We start from the raw sequence: 20,215 nt of genomic DNA, 5'->3' as shown, positions 1-20,215 counted from the left end.
TCCTTTTGGATAACAACTCATTAATGTTGAAAAGGCAACATTCATAGAGGAGCTCTGGCAAAACCATACGACGAAGCCGTTTCCTCAAAAGGGAACTTGGATGTTGTCGCTGTCCCAGAGCAAGGGAAAACTCCTTCTGAACCAGCATAAAAAAAACAAACCCCAAGCTATGGAGGTGTGAAGAGGCCGCGAATGCAGCTGATACCTGAAGAGCAAGAAAAGGGAGGGGAGAAAAGAAGGAAGGGTCATGATGGAGGTCTCAAAAAGAAGACACCCGAAATGCCGAAAATATCTTCGTGGAGAGGATGGCTATCGTCCGGCTCGAACACCCGGAAGCTATCGATGGAGGAAGAGAACAACCTGAAAAAAGCCCTGGGCAAACGAGCCCTCAAGGGCGAAAACATTAAGATGTCCAGCTGTCATGTTGAAGGTGGAGCGATAGTGGTCGGCTGTGTCAACACAGAAACGAAGTAAAGTATTAAGTATTAAGATAAATTATAAAAAATAATCAGTTTTTAATTAGAATACTGTTGTCTCAAACGATTGATTGTTAGTGTTTATAACTTTTTACTGAAATAAGCGGTTGCTTATAGTTTTTCAATTTGTTCCATTGAACTAACAACAAGATAGGGATCGCCCTGAAATTCCTTATAAATATTTTGCCGTTTCTTACCAACAAATATGAATAATTCTTTTCCTGTTTCCACCGTTCGACTGCTTGAGCAGCCGCAAGCAGTCTTCTCTTTGAAGGACTGAAACTCTCGTTCACGTAGACTAGATTACCAGTGGTCGTAGTGTTAATAACGTCATGTGAGTTCTGTTCCTCTTGACTCTTCGATTTTCAATAAATTTCAGCTTGTCTTCTCGTATGACGAACTTAGCTGTAATACCAGGACGACGGTCAGCATCATTTCTCTTTTTAGACAGTGGCAGACATCGATAGCTTCTCTGGAAATGTTATGAATTTACTTCTCATTAGTTATATAGTCAATATTTTCTTGTAATAAATTAAGAAGGTATATGGTATAGTTTAGGCAGTCTGAGCAAGAAATTCTGTTTAGCTTTTTTGCAAACAGGGGAATCAAATATGATTTTATAAATACACACGGTCACTAAACTGAAGAAAGACTATTACAGATAATATAGTAGAAGCAATAATGCAGATAATAAACTAATAAATCACTTAAACACGTAGAATTTAGGCTATGATTCACTGCACATAGGGGAGCGGGAGCGCCAGGCAAACCAGTCTGCACTGCTCAGCATCTGACTCATAACTGATATATACTGATAAAACAAATAACATATGGTACGCTCTGTGTATAACTTTATTTATATTACATATTTACTTATATTTAAATTAGTAATGTCTACTACCATAAAACAAGCGGACCGGACCTTTAATTCAGTGTATAGATTTATATAACAAACCAATTTTCGCTAATAGTTTTACCTTCTACGTTAGAGGTTTGGCTATATGTTTTCATATATATAAATAGTACACAATTCTAAAGTTACTAGTAGCTTATAATCCAGTATTATCAATCATATACATTGAGTATAATATACTCAAATAACCCCAAGTAGAATTATAATTTACATGTTCTCGTAATTAAAATGATTGAATATAAGGATGAAATTGACTGGATAGAATTACTTTAGATATGTAGGCAGTATGAACGTTTCAATATCCTTTGACGTAGTCCTTTATGATGTTATATTATTATTTATCGATTGTATTTTAAAAGGAAATATTCCAAAACAATAACACTGCCAGAACGTACGGGGCCAAATGAAATACAATATATCTATTGATCGCCATTCCTGGTCGCATCGCCCCGTCAGTGCTATCATATTGCCCAAAACTCACACACTTTCATTCAGAAAAGTTGCTGTATCTGATTCGTTATTATTTTTTAAACTATTTTAAAAACATACGATAATGTCTGAATATTGATTAGAAGGAAAATGTTGTTCGGGGCAACAAGGCAAACGCCTATGACGCCAGAAATACCTTTGCCAGAAATAAATTACAATGATCTGAAGTAGTCAGTCGCTTTGAGATCGAAATATATTTTTCCAGACTAATGTATACACTCCTTTAAATACAAACGCTTCTATGGCCCCGGGGATATCTTAAGTAGGTGAATTAGTTACTTTTTTAATAAAGCAGGCGTCTCAGACCAAAATAGTGTATACATTATTTATCATGGAAATAAGGCAATCTGTGGTATGGCACGTGAAACATAATTAATTCGAACTAGAAAAGGTTCTTAATGCGCTTAAAGTGATATAAGAGCCACAAGAACCTTTGTTTTACTTTGAATCTGTTGGACAATGAAACCTGAAATAATAAGTAGGTTAAATATATCTAATTATAGTCAAAATTATCATATAAAATCTTGTGCTTTTTCAGGATTACTGTAACCTATACACTGTGCTGAATTTTCGAAACTAAACATCAAATGCTATAAAGAAATTTGTGTATTTCATTAGTACTAGTAAGATGTTTCACTGTCTATCCAGGACATCATAAGATTACTCTTTAAACTTAGAGTCAAATTGTTCTAAAATTGACCGGGAGGTTATGATATCTTTCAGAGTGTTACATTTATATTCAGTAGTGCTTATTATGCCATTTAAACCAGTTAAATTAATTTGAAATGGCGTGCAAAGCCTAGTTAACTGCCTATGTTAGCCTAAATATTATGCAGGGCAATTACTTTATCAATAGTACAATTCAAATCAATCATACAGAACGACTAGGTATAATGGAAAGGAATTGAGCTCAGAAGAAAATTGAACCATTGCACAGAATCACAATAAAACAATCGGAGACTCGCGCATAGAATCACGTTCTGGCTGGGATCGTTCCACATCAAGCGAGAGCGGGAGATTTCCCTGACGTGCTCTTGACAGTTTCTGCGCTTTTCTCTTCTCACGCTTTGTCTGAAAACAGTTTATTTAGGTCTGACGATAAATAATATTTTGTGCACCTCTTTTTCAATACGATTTCAATATTTTTTATAAAATCAATCTGTTAGTGCGTAATAAGAGTTAATAGGAGTGTTCTGTAGTTATTTTAATTAATGTTTTGTTATTATTAAGTGAACGTTTTCGAGTTAGTCTACATGGAATTGACACATTACATGGTTGTTATGATAAACTTACAAATCCATATGTTTAGAATGGATCCAAAATATTAAAAATAGAATTTTATGATTTTAAAAATTATATATGTTTTTTTAAATATAATCATTTTATACTGTAGCTATGAACACTAACGTTCCTCTCTTGTTTTTCAAAACTAGCTAAATTATTCCCTTTCCTCCTCTTCCCCTCCCCTCACACATTTTGTGTACTCAGGTGTGCTCTCTCACTTGGTGGAGTAATCACATCTCTACCTGTTACTTTAATTTATTCACGATGTAATGATTCAGGTCAGCCTAGCCCCGTTTAGTCCTAATCATAACAAATCTGTCAATAAAGTATTTTAAAATACCAGGCTCATAGCACTTTCAATGATTTTGATATTTTACCGTTACAATTTCCTAAGCTAAAATTAAATATATTTTATTTACCCTTATATAAGATGACGTATGAAACTGATGTGATCAATTAATAAAAATTGTAAATATCATAATCTTGTATCAGTAAGAAGTAAATTAAGGACATTTACTTAATTACACAGTTTTGTGCTAGGTTGACAAAGTGGATACCTTGGACATTTTTCGGAAATAAATTATAAAAATGTGTACACTTTTCAAAAACTTAAATACTTCAGCTAATAGTTTTTACATTTAAGGATAATTTAGTGTGCCGCTCAATATGTATGCGATCATTTGCATTGTATAATTGACAAAGTCAAAGACCAGAACTGTTGCCTTTAGGGGGATGCAGGACTAACTGAACTAAAATAATAAAAATAACTAATACAAATAACCAGCCGGAGTCCAAAACGTAGGCAACAAGAAGTAACAATTGAATAACTAGATTATTGAAAATTTGCACAGATCATTCAACAATAAATGGATAACAATTATATAATTCTAAAAAAAAACATAAAAAAGCTAATTAAAATAATCATTTACTAACAGAAGAGCTTCACAAATTTAGAGAGTGGGATACTTTTACACGGGAACTAAATATAATATTATACAAAGTATATTATAGTAACTTTGAAAACTTTCAGATATGTCGGGTGTAATTATGAGTGACACTGGGTGTTTTGGAACATACCAAAATGTAGAACCAGCTAACAAATAAAACCATACAATTATGGCTCAGGAATTAATAGGACTAGCTGAAATGGGGATGAGTTACTGAAACAGTACAATGTTGAAGAGAATTTGTAAAAAGTGTATGAAGCACATTGTTATAAATTACAGAGAGCTTATTTATTGAGATCGAGGAAATTTTATTCGAATACATTTTAATAAACATGTTATTTCTTTTAAATGAAAACGTATCCGAGTAGTAACGGTATTAATTTAAATAAACACATTGTAAAATAAATCACAACTAAAAGTTGCATTGTAAAAACTTGTTATTTTATTTATGAAATCAAAACAATAACAAAATATACCTATTTTTTAACCTAGTAGAAAAAGTTGAAATTTAGATTACTAATAAAATATTTGCAATTTATACAGGGCTACAGTAAAGGGAGGGAAATGGCAATATTGAGTCGAGAATGAGTTATCGTCGTCCTCCTGAACAATTAAGTATTTGCCTTCCCCTGACATACTTACGAGGAGCACATCTGTATCTAAATTTATGACTTATGGTAATAAAAATTTGTTTTTTATGGTAAAATTGGCCAATTATAGGGTATTTTTAATCCAATAAACCATACCATACGATAAGTTTGGAAATACTAAAAACATATGGGGTATTTCATTTGGGGCTTCATAACTACAAGTCTGTATAATATATCTACAAAAATAAGTGATGAAAAATAACACTATGAATACACGAAAAACATTTTAAAAATGAAATGGTCAAATGCTATATGCTCAAGTGACCTAATTAATAAACCTATTTCTTAAATCTACTTGGAAAACTTCTGTTACTCTAAACTTCTATTAAAGACAATTATCTCCTTCCACATACTGAAATATTGCAATAATATTGACTAAAATTGTTATCAATAACTAATAGCCTAAGACTCCTATTATAGGCTCTAAACGCTTTGGTCATGTAAAGCTTAGGGGAAATTTGTTGCCAACAGTTCAGACCCGTCCTAACATCTTAGATTTTCGAGGATACCTCATCATTTAAACGAATTATAGGGGTTTAATCGTCTTGAAACTATGACCAAATCTACCAGTTCTATCACAGCAAAATCAGAATGAATGCTAGGATGTTTTTAAACTGATGCTACTACAGACACTTATTTTCCAACATCGTTTCCCGTTGAAGATCTGGGCCTGAAGTTACGAGAGATGTCAAGAATATTACTGTTCCTATAATTGTAATGATTGGTAATTTCTTACAGTTATTTCAACTTGGTGATAATTAAGTCATTGTCCAGAAACTTCTCATCATGAAATATGAGGTTTTTGCAAGTATGCCTATCAACGATCTCGTGATTCCTTTATGACAATTTGTGACCAAGGCACACACTCTAGATGGACCTTTATATTTTACTAAGAAAACAAATATCTTATTAAATCGTATTTTAGGTGATTATCTATTGACTATTGAATGAGGCATCATCGGTACAATGCAAAATAATGTTTGAGAGGCGGAATGTGTATTTATTGGGAATTTTTTAAAAATTAAAGAAAATATACGTGAATATGTGAATTTTTGAATAGAGCACATTTATGGGAAAATACTCGACATAGAAATATTGCTCAACATAGTATGTTGTATTGTTGAACATTAGAATATTCCAAACAATATTTGCTTAACTTATTGAAAAACAAATTATGGAAATATATGTAAACTATTCAGTCATAATTTAAACTGTGCATTTAGTTATTAAAAGTGAAAGGAGATCTTGGTAGAAGGAACATTTAGTAGAAACCCCTTATTTAGCATTAATAGTGGGAATTTTTTTGAAAGTATGTGGTTTAGAAATTTGTTCAAACATTATTATACTTCAGCTAACAGTTAGGTAAATCCAAATAATATTAATAAAGTCCTATCATCTATATGTTAATATTAATATATATATATATATATATATATATATATATATATATATATATATATATATATATATATATATATAAAACATTAATTAACAAGTTTAAATAAATGGAACACATAACTAAGTATTTAGTATATTTGTATATATTTTTAAATGTTATTTTCTTTTTTATAGTAGAGTATGAAACTACACTAGGTATTCTATCTCTACTGAATATCTTTAATAGAAATCTTTATTAATTTAATCTAATAATTGACCAGTTTGGTATTAAAGTTAGCTCTATTAGAACTTTGTGAGCAATGAAACTTTTATTATTTAGCGAGTGGAATTCATTAAATATCACTGAACGACAGCCATTTTCATGAAGAACACATTCCACAACACTGCCTGGAATGAACGGGATCAAATGAAATACAATACTCGTATATCTATGATCGCCATTCCTGTGGTCGCGCCTCCAGCTCCATCATATTGCTCCCTCCATACCTGTACTCTTTCACCCATAAAGCAGCTCTTCATTTTTAAAACCCGAGTGACTTTTCGTTTGAGAACATTAAAATATCAGTTGCAACATTATTCACTCCAAAACAAACCAGTCATTCCTGTTCTAAAAAAAATAAAATCCATAAAATCCACAAGTAATAATTTATAGTTGGTATTATTATTATTTATAATTCCAATAAATGATGTACTATATATAAGCACAGAACCATACGTTAATACTAATTAGCATGAAATGTTTTAAATTCTTTTTTCTCCTAGATCACACAGGTTACAAAATATTATTCTGTGAGCTCAGAAAACATTTTTAGAATTAACATTATGAGGTATGAAAACTCTTAAACAATTGGGAAAATTTTTTAAATAGTGTTAAGCGCTATTAACAATTCTTTTACAATATTGTTTATTTTTTAGACGAGGCCTTTCTAAACCAAAGGTTTCATCATCCGGCGACTCCACAAAAACCTGGTTTGTTGAGTCGCGTGATGATGAAACTTTTGGTATCAAAAGGCCTCGTCCAAAAAATAAACTTTATTAGAGAAGTATTGTTTGACATAACATATACTACTATTATGAGGTATATTGAATTGGAAAAAATGACCTTCGTATACAGTTTTCTTATTGTGCACTTTGTGTGTGCTTGTATGTAAATGTCGCTAGTTCTAAAGACCATGGAAAATTTACTATTATAATGAAAGTAGCATATTTGTTCCCATAAATAGCTTTAGTTTCCTTGTCTTAAACATTGTTTGATTATTATTACAAAAACCACATCAAATCTTACATTTTGTTATCTTGAAATTTCAGTTACATAATCAGTATTTAATGGCTTTCATCATCTATAGCACAGTAGCATAAACTACATATTAACTCGAGAATAACTGCGTCTTCTGAACAATTGTTGAATTGTTACAAATTATTAAATTAATATCTTGACTAAAAGAACCTCCCCCGTGATACAGTTGAGAAATATTGTACAACGTTTGGTGTACTTATAATACCGGCATTCTGATAAAATAGTACTTTGACGAAGCCCTTATATTCGAATGTTAATTTGAAGTTATATTCCAAATGTATCTTAGAGCCGGTAGTATATGTCACTTATCGACACCTGAATAGAAGCTGAGGTGGAGGAGAAATGGATAAAGAGTGATAATTTTTGGAGAGGAATAAGGGAGAGGAAATAATGATGTTTATAAATGTTTAAAAACCTTTTACCCATAATTTGTTGTTATATCCTATAATAAATTGGTGTGGGAAGTCATACAGGTTTAATTATTCCCATCTACTACTGAGAACTCTGTTGTAATATGCTTTTCATCAAGCAATATTCGTTCATAATTTGTATACCAAATACTTTTTCAACAAATTGAAATGGGGGTTATAAGACTGTTCCATTAATATGTATGCTGTAGATGTAAGTTGTTATAACTGTAAATCCAAGAAATGGATCATAATCTGATCTCAACATATACAAGCTTCGTTTACATTATTTCTCACCCGATTTCTAGATTGATACTTTTTTAATATTATGCAGATCAAATTCTTTAAGAATAGTTCAGTTGAATTCAATCACAAGGAACGACTGTATATAATGGAGAAGGATTGAGTTCTAAAGAAAATTGAAACTCTGCACAGAATCACAATAAAACAATCGGAGACTCGCGCATAGAATCACGTTCTGGCTGGGATCGTTCCACATCAAGCGAGAGCGGGAGATTTCCCTGACGTGCTCTTGACAGTTTCTGCGCTTTTCTCTTTGCAAACAAATGTATTTTCGTTAAATAATATCTTATGTAGTTATTTTCAATAAGAATTCAGTAGTGTGTACAGGTAAATTTGTTTTAAGTTATTAAGAAATAATAATAGTTCATTGATTAATCTACTTTAAACAAAGAACAAATGTGCATACAAAACAAAAATTCACTAAGAGTTATAATTTGATTGGTTAATACTACAAAGAACAGTAATCCGTAATTTAAAATAAAAATTATTGAATTCATAATACTCTCTAATGATATTTAAATTAAAATAATAGCTCGGGGCGAAAAAATAACAAAGTTCGTTAGTTAGGTAGCAAATTAAAAAAACCACGTTATTATACCTTCGGTCAAAAGCAAGATACTATGTAGGCTACCTAATTCACTCAAATGGTCGCTCCAATTTAAACTGGTTCGCAAAATTGTACAACCATGCATTTTTTACCTTTTCAACAACAAAGTCATAACTGAGGAGAAGCCAGTCCATTCAAAACACGTTTTTATTTATTTATTTTATTAACGGCAATATACCATTTTACATATAAGGATATTAAGATAACAATATATATTATAGAAAAAATACAAAAGTATAAATAAGGAACAATACAATAACATGTTGCAAAAAACACGCCAACCAACATGTGTCCAAATCAATAAGCAAACTTAGTACTGAAACAGTGGTTCAATAAATAGTGTTAACACTAGGAAAATCATTTATATAACAATAACAGTATTAACAATAATAGCAAACATAACCGTAACAATGAAACAACGCTAACGTACATTAAACATAAGGCAACCAGTAAAACTCGTGGTAATAAATAACATTAATAGACTATATAAGGTAATCGAATCTAATAATAATAACAAAATATAGAAGATAAGGTATACAAACACTATAAACAATAATATAATATAACGACTTAGAAAGTAAATCTGTTTAAGTAAGCCCTCATTCGTCCGTTCATTCTGATAGGTAGTCAACGTACTGTTAAAGAACTTCTTTGCAGCCTCGTGAGATTAGCGTCCATCCCTTGTTTGTCAAGAAAGAAGAGAGAAGGCCTGCCGGCGAACCTGGTGAAGTCCATCGAAGAACAGGTCACACCCAGACGCAACCTGATTTCCCAGGCGAAATAAACCTTGCGAGAGGACTGTTGAAGTCGAAGTTGGTTGAGTGGTATCTTCGACCCAGCAGATCTCGAGATCTTGTGTTTGCCGGAACTCTGAGGTCGATTTCAGCTAGGAGATCTGGACAGTTTCAATGCGACCATTCACTATCTTCCAGAGAAGGACAACATCAGCCACGTCACGTCGCAGGGCAAGAGGTGACAAGTTCAGATTGCTGGACAGTTCCTCCACAGGCACATCAAGATAGGCAAAAACCCAGCCGGACACCAATCAAGCGAAGAAAAACGCCTTTGTAGAGCCTCCAGTCTCGTCCTATTGCCAACAGTGTAAGGCGACCACACGGGACTTGCATATTCCACAAGCTGTCTCACAAGGGAACAATACAGAGAGCGAAGAGCAGAAGGGTTGTCGATGCCTCTGGAGAATCTTGCTATGAAACCAAGCATCTTGTTTGCTTTGCTACTGATGTGGTCTATATGTCCAGAAAATCCCATGTCGCTGGCAAATATATAACGCCTAGGTCTTTTATACACTGGGACCGTGGAATGGATGTACCAGAAATGGAGTATACGTATATGACTGGGAATTTGATGCGGTGATAAGTTATACAAGAGCACTTACTGGGATTTACAGACATGTTATTTCCTGACACACCAATCCTCAATTTCGGAAAGGCTATTTTGAATTTCTTGAGAGTCTTTTGGTGTAGACACAGTGATGAAAAATCTTCAGGTCGTCAGCAAATTGTAAGGCCTTTACAGTTAATTTGTCTAGTAGGTCGTTGACAAAGACATTGAAGAGGCAAGGGCCCCAGCAAAGAACCCTGTGGAACTCCTGAAGAAAGTGAGAAACTGAGTGGAAGTGGCGGAACCAATCCTCACGACCAGAGAACGTTTTTGAAGATAACTAGAAATCCATGACAAAAGAGGTTCAGCCACTCCGTAACCCAGCAACTTAGACACAAGAATTGTGTGGTCGACCTTGTCGAAGGCTTTTGCCATATCGATGTAGGCTGTATCAACTTGGTAGTTCTTGCGAAAAGCAGACAAAACATATTCTTGAAAGAGCAGGAGGTTGGAGACAGTAGACTTGCCCTTCATAAAACCATGTTGGAAGGATGGATTATTTTGGATAGAAATGGATTCAGTCTATCTACCACGATACTTTCAAAAAATTTGCCAATTGCCGGCAGAATAGTGATTGGACGGTAGTTGCGTATGTCGCTGGGATCATTTGCTTTATGTAAAGGAATGATGAAGCCCAACTTTAAAGAGCTAGGGAAGATTCCTTTGTTAAGTGATTCATTGAACAACACTGTGAGGGGCTCAGCTAAGAGAGATCGGCAGTGATGAAGCATAGATGGCGGTATATTGTCAATTCCAGCTCCCTTTGTAGTGTCCAGATTCTTAAGCTTGCTGAGAACTTCTTCTGTTGAGGTTGTTATGACACAAAGAGAATCGAAGACGGGATAGCTAAAGCTAGGTGAAACTCGTAACGAGGGAGAGTAGACTGAGTTGAAATAACTGGAGAACAGCTGACATATTCTTGTTGTGTCACTGGCTACTTCATCATCTAAATGCATACTAGATGGCATATCAGGAGTATTTCTTTGAGCTTTAACTAGTCCCCCAGAAGGCTCGTGGATTAGATGATATGTTTGATTTGAACATTGGACAAATATCGAAATGTGGCATTCACGAGACAGCGACTACAAGTATCTCTCAGCCTCGAGAACTCATAATAATGGGCAAGATTGAAAACTTCTCTTGAAACGTGCATGCGCAGCTTTCTTTTCGATAATGCATTTTTTTAGGTCATTATTAAAACCACCTAGGGAAGCGTGAGATACCAAATTTCTTCAACGGACTTGCATTTTTGACGATTTTCTCTAAGGAACTCTCCAGAATGTCGAACTTTTCATCAACTGAGATCGGCTGGTGGATAAAATCCCATATCTGCCTCCTGTAGGGCTGTAAAAGCAGCTGGGAGGTCACATTTCCCAAGTTGTAGCCGCTGTAGCTGTTGTCACAAGTAGAGTGGCATATAGCACTCAAGAGTAAGGGACAGAGGAGGATGATGAATTTCAGGTTTAATCAACCAATCATTAGCCCTGCTAACTTGCACCTCACTATCAGAATGAAAGACCAAGTCCAATGTTACTCCTCTAATGGTTTTGAACATGATTTATCTAGAAGAGAGAGTGCAGAGAAGACATGTCACTGAGGTATTCGCTGCAATGTTGAGGGAGGCCAGATACAGGTAAATTGACATCGAAGTGAGGCAAGTTGAAAGTCTCCAAAATGAGTGTCTTCTTTGGGAAATTTGCCAATTCGACTGTCTCAGTAACCACATCACAGAATTCACGGTAAACAGAAAGAGGACTTGAAGGGGGAATGTAGACACAGGCCAGAAGAAGATCAAAACCAAATCCTAATTTCAGTTATATGATCAATGAAAATATCGTGTGACATTCAAAAGGACAGGCATGCAACTTAACACGGGTTAATAATGTAGTTGACCGACTCCTGCATTCAGAGATCACAATCGTATTGCAAGCCTTTCTGTAGAGTGTTGAGTGTGCTTCTCATACCTCTACTTTAATATAAAATTATGTATTTATAGTTTATCTATAATACATTTATCTCTCAGATTTCCGAGTGCTTACCATTATTGAGGTTCGTCATTTGTTTCCATTATTTTTAGTTTTTCACAAATATAAATTGCATAACTTTTTAATAAACCTTTTTATTAGTAGGGAAGAGAGAAAAAATATTTTAAACAATACATAAGGAATTATAAGCAAAAAGATAAGTGTGAAAATATATATATATATATATATATATATATATATATATTATTTTTTTTTCACAAATATAAATTGCATAACTTTTTAATAAACCTTTTTATTAGTAGGGAAGAGAGAAAAAATATTTTAAACAATACATAAGGAATTATAAGCAAAAAGATAAGTGTGAATATATATATATATATATATATATATATATATATACTATAACAATATAAAATTATATATCTATATTTGTTATATATCTATTATTATTAGTTGTTTATTGTGGTATGCCGGTCATGCTACATAATATTGTCTAAACACGACCAGAATGGTTGGAGCTCCTCTTGAACGAGAACAAACAACTGTGTCAATGTTACAAGTCGACGTCCCAAACTAATAGACTAACATAACAGAACTCAAACAGCTTGTCTGACGTCCATTCATCAATATTGACTTCGCTACAAAGTTTCGATGCAAGTAAGTACTCGTAGTATGAGTTAAGAGACAACAATATCTCAGATATGGTGTGCTCTACGTCTTGTACATTGTTGGCTATAACCTTAAAATCTCCAAGAATTGGTTCATATATCTTCATTAGTATTTGTTATGTCATTCACTCAATTAGCCGGAAAGGTTTAAAGTAATAACATAACAACATATTTTCAAGCTTTTTATATCTACTCTTCAGTTTTCTTACAAAATAATATTATATAGGAATTAAAATTAATGGATTGTATTATGGTTTTAGATAAAATTATAACATTTTTAATAGAATTCGGGTCCAAATTCATAATAGTGTCAAATAAATCAGTCTTTATTGCTTTTGAACAATATACAATATTACACAGCAGCAGTCATTAACCTATATACTCATTCACCCACACATTCATACATACAAAAGTCTTTATCAACACAGTATAATTTTACTGTGCTGACTCTTCCATATGCAGTTATTTGGATCCTCTCACAGGATAGTGGCCCATTTGAATGGCCAGAATAAAGTAAAAATAGAGTAACTTTTTCAAAGATTTAAAACATATTATCTATTCCGGTTCTGTCGGAAGAATGGTCGACTTTGTATGTAACTGTCACGATGGAATACCAAACTGAAGATACGTTATTAGTTTATATGTTTAATTTGCACAACACGGGTGGAAAAGTAACTTGGTATATTGTTATAATCGCAATGCTTAAAAAAATTTAGAAACTCCATCATCTTGAAACTGTACGAATAAAATCGCTATAAACTAATAAAAATATTTGTCAAAACTACTTTATTTAGTTACACTTATAATGGTTCAGTTGTATGTTTTTAAAGGTCACCATCTTTAAACCTTAGAAGTAGTAAAGTAATAATTAAAAATAAATATAACTTGAAATGGCTTGATAATTTTATGAAAAGTACCAATTTTGATTTATGTTCTGAAATACCCGAGATTACAGTTTGCACAAATTTAAATAGCCGCTATCTTGAAACGTTTGGTTTGTTTCAAGAACAGCTAACGGAATGGTTCAAGTTTTGTGTACACATTGTCTCTGTATTAAGTTAATCTAAATGCATTAAACACTACTGTAGTTATCTTGCACACATTATTCCCGCAATGTTGTATAGTACTAAAAACTTTCCACGTCTATTATTCGGAAAAAATTATATAAAAATTATTGTAAATGACCTGGAAATTCTCAAACTTTATTTTTTCCGTTGTTGCACAATAACTTAAACATAACATTTCCTTTTCCAATATTCGAACGCCAAGTTGTAAGAGATAACGAAAAAACTGAAAAAAACTAAAGTTGATTATATATATGCCCGCGAGCGCACGCGTGTGTGTGAAAATAAACCTTGTATATTAATAAAAACTACTGTTTTGGGTCTATTTTGGAAATTAGTCGTGTTAAAAATGCGAATGACTTTAAATGTTTACTTGTGTTTTAGATATGAAATGGTTATAAAAAAACAAGGTTTAATGGCTTAATCAGGTACTACAGAATTAAAAATTAATAATGATATACTTTAAAAAAAGTAAAAGTAAAGATGTCTTAATTTACCAGGCGAAGTTAGGGCTAAGAAGCCCTCTCTAACATTTAACCTGGGGACCAACGGCTTAAAGGTGACTTCCGAACCACCACCAATGGTCGGGCAGGCGAGCTGCTTGCAAGGACAGGATCGCTCAGCGGTCACCCATCCAAGCAGCAGCCACGCTCGACTTTGCTTGATCCGGTTATCTTGCGATAACCGTTGTACCCGCTACACAGCGCCATTCGCAAAGTATTCTTTGTAACAAAAAGATCAGTAAAGCGTTGTATTCTATTGTATTCTTAGAAAAAAATAAAGAGCACGTTAATAAGTGGTTTGTGTGATTTAGTGATATAAATTAGTAAACCAAATTTAGAAGAGTTTAAAAACTATAGATATGAAGTCTATATTATGTTGCCAAAGACTCCCTGATAAAACATTCTTTAATACATATTTTATTGAAGAGTTTTGTTGTAAAAACAGTAACTTTTTTGTTCTCATTCTAAATAGATGAAGGATAAAAATTTACCCTTTGGTGAACACCAAGACAGTAAGGAAGGTCACGTGAGCACCAGATGTTTGTCCCCCAGAACCAATCACCTGGTCAAGGCGAGATATTGCTGGACGCTAGTCGTATCTCTTGCTGTCAGACTTGCAGCACAAGTTACCTCTTAGTATTGACTGATGATCTTCAATAGTTAACCAGCACCTTAAAGCTCTCTCAAATATACTTCGTTTGCTGTCTCTTGCAGAGTTTTAGAGAAACTACTCGTACAACGTTTGACTCATGCATTGAATAGAAAAGTTAAGTTTACAAAATTATTAGAATTATTTTGAAATTTGTTATATTTGAAATAGATTTAATTATTTGTATTTGTAACAGATTTAAACTATGACCGAACAACGGCAATTAACTTTATGTATATTTTATAATCTATCCATTTGACTCCATTTATGTAAAGAGATTTTTATCCATGGTCATTACAATCGCAATTTTTGCAAACGCACATCGAAAATCGCCACTAATGTTCTACAAAAAATGACAAGGTCAATCATTTGATGCAATCGGACCGTAACTGTCTTAACCCCATACTCAAAACAGTATATAATATACTGCACTCTTGATGCTATTTGCTTCCATGAATAAAGCAACAATAGCATTGGAGTGTTGATTGGATGAATAATAACCTAGAGTTGTTTTATTTGAAGCTGCAGTTTTAGAAATAAAACGAATTTAGATGACTTTTGCCCAATTTATGATAAAATAGAGTAATAAAGAGCCAAATTAATCATCTAAAGCTTATTCTCTTCGGCCTAGTACTTCCAATGTTCTTCAAAAATTCAACTAATACATTATAATTGACTACCCTAAACGTTGGCTCACGTATCACGGCGTCAGCATTATTGGCACGACATTGTATTCGTAACTATAGTCGCAAAAAGAAAGAAGGATTTAAGTAGAATGGAAGGAGAATGCAATCTAATCTAACCAGAAGAGGAAACAAGCTTTCCTAGACCAAAATCACTACTGGATTAGCCATTTATATGAAGAACTTATAATCACGACAACGTGGCGTCGTCAGAAGGACATCGCTATCACTTATATCCATTGCAATTTGGCAACTAAAACACCATCACATGTAAATGTAAAAGACAAAGTTCAACTTTTATTATTTACAAATTGACTCTATAACACATTTAAAATAGATTTCTATCTAGAAAGGGTTAATTTATAAGACGGAAAATTATAATTCGTCCATACGAAAAAGGTTCAAGAACACTTCCTTGCAAGGTGGATGTTCGGTTATAAAGTGCAAGAGAGAACTTACTGGCTGGTCTCTAAATTATTGTAATATTTATAAACTAGAAGAAATTTCATGTAGATCTTACGTAAAAAAGCTTTCGTTAAATATTGGTACTAATAAGAGAGCTGTGACAGTTGACCAAAAGCAGTTTTTTGAACGCAACGGGGTGAACGACGAAACGAAACCTTTAGTGTGCATACAATTTGGAACGTGTAACGACTTTTCGTATCGTAACGTAACTAACCCAGAAAGTCTCAGTCGTGAAATGGGGTAAAGTATTCCAGGGGTCGGGAGAAGGTAGTTAAAATGGGGAAACCAAAGGCTCAGATTGAGAGCAGAGTCAACCTACTCAATACGAACGCTCGGTATCAACACAGCCCAGGCTCCAAGTACGATATGAGGAGGAGTATGGACAGTAGTAATTTGGGAACAAAAGCGTTGGGAAAAAGTCTAGCAAAAGAACTAAGGTTCCGCTCGGATTTCTCTAGCGGGGACAGAGAAAGAGGCGCTTGAATTTTTCTAGCGCAGGGCAAAAGGTTCCGCTTGGATTGCTCTAGCGGTCGAGGGGATAGAGGCGCTCGAATTTCTCTAGCGCAGGACAAAGGGTTCCGCTTGGATCGCTCTAGCGGGAAAGACGAAGGGCGCTTGGATTTCTCTAGCGCAGGGCGAAAGGTTCCGCTTGGATTGCTCTAGCGGGCGAGGGGATAGAGGCGCTCGGATTTCTCTAGCCCAGGACAAAAGGTTCCGCTTGGATTGCTCTAGCGGTGAAAGACGAAGAGGCGCTTGGATATCTCTAGTGTAGGACGGAAGGTTCCGCTTGGATTGCTCTAGCGGGGATAGACGAAGAGGCGCTTGGAACGAAAGAGAGCTGTACTTGTGATGGTCTCCCTTATATAGCAGCCGGTTTGGCGCATGCGCAGAACCTCCAATATTGTCAGTCTGCTCCTAGCTGTGGTGCCGGCAACATCTCTCCGTAGGGTTATATGGTCTGCTTGTTCCAACCTGTTTGAAATGGCGACGATGCTGTTTCTGAATACTCGACCGTATTCTTTATTGCAGGGAATGGGATAGTTAGGGGTCCGTCGGGATAGGGAAAAAGGTGCCGACTTGTGTAAAGCGGCGCTGCAGGCGTATGGGAGGTAGCAATTAGGTGGGCATGTAGGAGTGTTTAGCAGAGGGTAAGGTTTATGGAGAGATGCGGAAGGCGATAAGGTAACGGGAAGTTTCATCGGCGGCGCAGGAGTAGGGTCAAGTGACGGAGGAAGCGGACTGAACGTGGGGAAAAATAGGACAGGGCTTATTGTAACGTCGGAAAGCGAAGGACATAGGAATTGTAAGAGGAAGTGTGTATAGGACGACGCCGACTACCTGAAGGCGACGCCCAAAGCGGATTAGTAGGACACGAGGACAGGAAACGTATAATGGTAAGCGGAAACATGGACAACCGCTAGGGTGCGGGCAAAGGTCAGGGTAAAAGAGGTACGTGGAACTAGGACACGACGCAGGGGAACTTAGGACGACGCTGGTTGTTTACGGATAGGAGGGGAGTAGAGGAGATGTTTTAGGTGTAGCGGAAATAAGAATTTATTGGCGGAAAAAAACGAAGGGTGTAGAGCTAGACATAGGGGCGTGAGAGGAGACGCTAAGATAAGATAAGTTAGGAACAACAGGACGTCGGTAATAGCGGAAGGCGGAAAATTAAAAGGTCAAGGGCAATAAGGAAATATGCACTCTGGTAAACAGGGTTTCTATTAGAAAGGGTGAGGATTAAGGACGGGGACGAATAAGGGTAGTTACAAACGCACTGTATATACAGTACATTAATTAAGTCCTTATATGCCTGGTGTGTGCAGGTCGAGGGTAGTCGTTCATCGTGGGCTCCAGTCAATTTTGGTGTCCCTCAGGGTTCGATCTTGGGACCAGTACTCTACAACCTGTATGTAAACAACTTACCCCAAGCGATCCCACATAACCAGCTTGTTATGTACGCTGATGACATAGCCCTCGGGTTTTCTAGCGGGACAGTCGAGGAGGACTTAGAAATTAATAGTCATATAGTTTTGACACAGCTGTACCAATTTTTAAATAATTTAAATTTGCATTTAAACTTCAAAAAGACAGTTTTTTTGGAATTCTCAAAACGTATGAAAGATAATTCACCTTTTATTCTAATTAATAATTCAGTAGTACAACAAAGAAGGTGTGTCAAATATTTGGGGGTACAAATAGATGATGACCTCAGCTGGCGAACTCATATCAACTGTGTATGCCAGTCGCTGTCTTCGACTGTATTCCTCATGTCCCAACTTGCCAAATACCGTAACAAGTTTCTTCTTAAACTTGTATACTGCTCTCTCGTTGAGTCTCGCTTGAGATATGGCCTGCTGGTCTGGGGCTCAGCTACACTAGCACAAATTAATAGAGTGTTTGTGTTGCAAAAGCGTGCTGTTCGTGTACTTGCTGGACTGAAAAAACGAGAATCGTGCAAAATTGCTTTTAAAGAATTGAACCTCTTAACGCTACCGTCATTGTATATTTTTGAAACAATAATGTTTGCAAAATTTAACAGTGTAGCAGTTACTGATGGATCCGCAGTACACGAGCACAACACCCGGGCTCGAGTAAACCTCCGCCAAACTCCACACCAGACAGTTTGGGCAGCGAGTTTACCGCACAATGTCGGTGCCAGGTGCTTTTGGAGACTTCCTGAACCGCTGAAGTGCATCCAAAATAAGGAAGAATTTAAAAGAAAATTAAAGGAGCATTTAGTGGCGGGTTGTTTTTACACGGTGGGAGAGTTTCTAGTATAATGATATTTTTGTTTTATTGTTTTGTTTTTCTTGCATTATTAGTTGGAATTTGTAAACTTATTTTTAATCGGGCATAAACTAACAAGTGTAAAGTTGTGACTCGTTTTAAATTCTAAATTTTAAGTTTTTTTTTTACAATAATTATAATTATGTAGACTAATAAAAAAATATTTAGTATAATATTTACTGTTGTATAACCATTGTATTTTTATTGTTTTACTTTATAACCTATGTATATACAGCATGTAATTGACTCTGTCATACAACAAAAGTTGTCTTACGACATTAAAGGAATTTGAATTTGAATTTGAATATATTCCGAACGGATTGAGATGTCAATGTGCACTCCTTACCATACTTATTAAAATATTTTTTTGGATTTCCTTGGAGAATAAAGAATTTCCATCCCTTTTTCAAAAAGGATTGTTTTAAATATTCAAATTGGAACCCTTATCTTGTGACATCTCATGTAAAAGTCTGTTCAATATAAACAAAATAAAATAATTAAAATATCTCTACAAAATTCTTAGGCAAAGATATGGGCAAATTACGCAAAAATATTACAAATATGTAGCACAATGCCAATGTCTTGCGCATATCAACACAGTGTATGTATGATATTTTCCATTAAAACTTTTTAAAATTGATTAATAGCCTCCTCTGCGTTGGAAAATGGCGCAGAGTAATAAATAAAAATAGGAAAAGTGATATTGAATTATTTGTTTCATCCTATAAGATTTATTTAAAATACCTAAATTCTAAATTAAATGTAGCAACAAACACTACCCATTCCTTGTTTTTAGTTAAGCGGAACTAGCATGTTTATTGTTTTACCCATCTAATATTTACTTGGGAAGCTTTTTAATTCCTCACTTGTCCCTTCAGTTGAGTTTGAGCAGTGAGTCGTTTAAGTTGTCTACAAAATGTTTGAATTAAGTTTGTAGGTGTTGTTTTATTTCTATAAACATTTGTTAAGACGACTTTGATCATAGGGTTGAGTTTTGTGACATTATGATTTCCAAACACAATATCGAACCGGAGCTGCTAAACACAATACTGTTTAGTGATGAGTTCACATTCATGACAAATAGTACCGTAAATAGGCATAACTTTCGGTATTGGTCCGACATAAATCCACATTGGAATATTGGAGCTCATACACAACGTCCAATAAAAGTGGGGCAGGAATAATTAAGAAAATGTTATGAACCTTTCATAATTGACGGGAATTTAAACATTGAAAAAT

The 20,215-nt window shown here is 34.7% G+C and overlaps 1 protein-coding gene across 1 annotated transcript in view; it reads left to right on the top strand.

Annotated features, from left to right (window-relative positions):
- The window catches only part of LOC124361452, an 89,258-nt gene extending 89,108 nt beyond the window's left edge, over positions 1-150 (top strand). Inside the window, exon 2 of the mRNA XM_046815537.1 lies at positions 35-150. Within this exon, the coding sequence (XP_046671493.1) occupies positions 35-150 (116 nt within the window). The remainder of the gene's footprint in view (positions 1-34) is intronic.
- The last annotated feature ends 20,065 nt before the right edge of the window (positions 151-20,215 follow it).

This window comes from Homalodisca vitripennis, chromosome 1 (assembly GCF_021130785.1).
Source record: "Homalodisca vitripennis isolate AUS2020 chromosome 1, UT_GWSS_2.1, whole genome shotgun sequence".
NCBI lineage: Eukaryota > Metazoa > Arthropoda > Insecta > Hemiptera > Cicadellidae > Homalodisca > Homalodisca vitripennis.
This window is presented reverse-complemented; position numbering and strand designations above follow the sequence as displayed.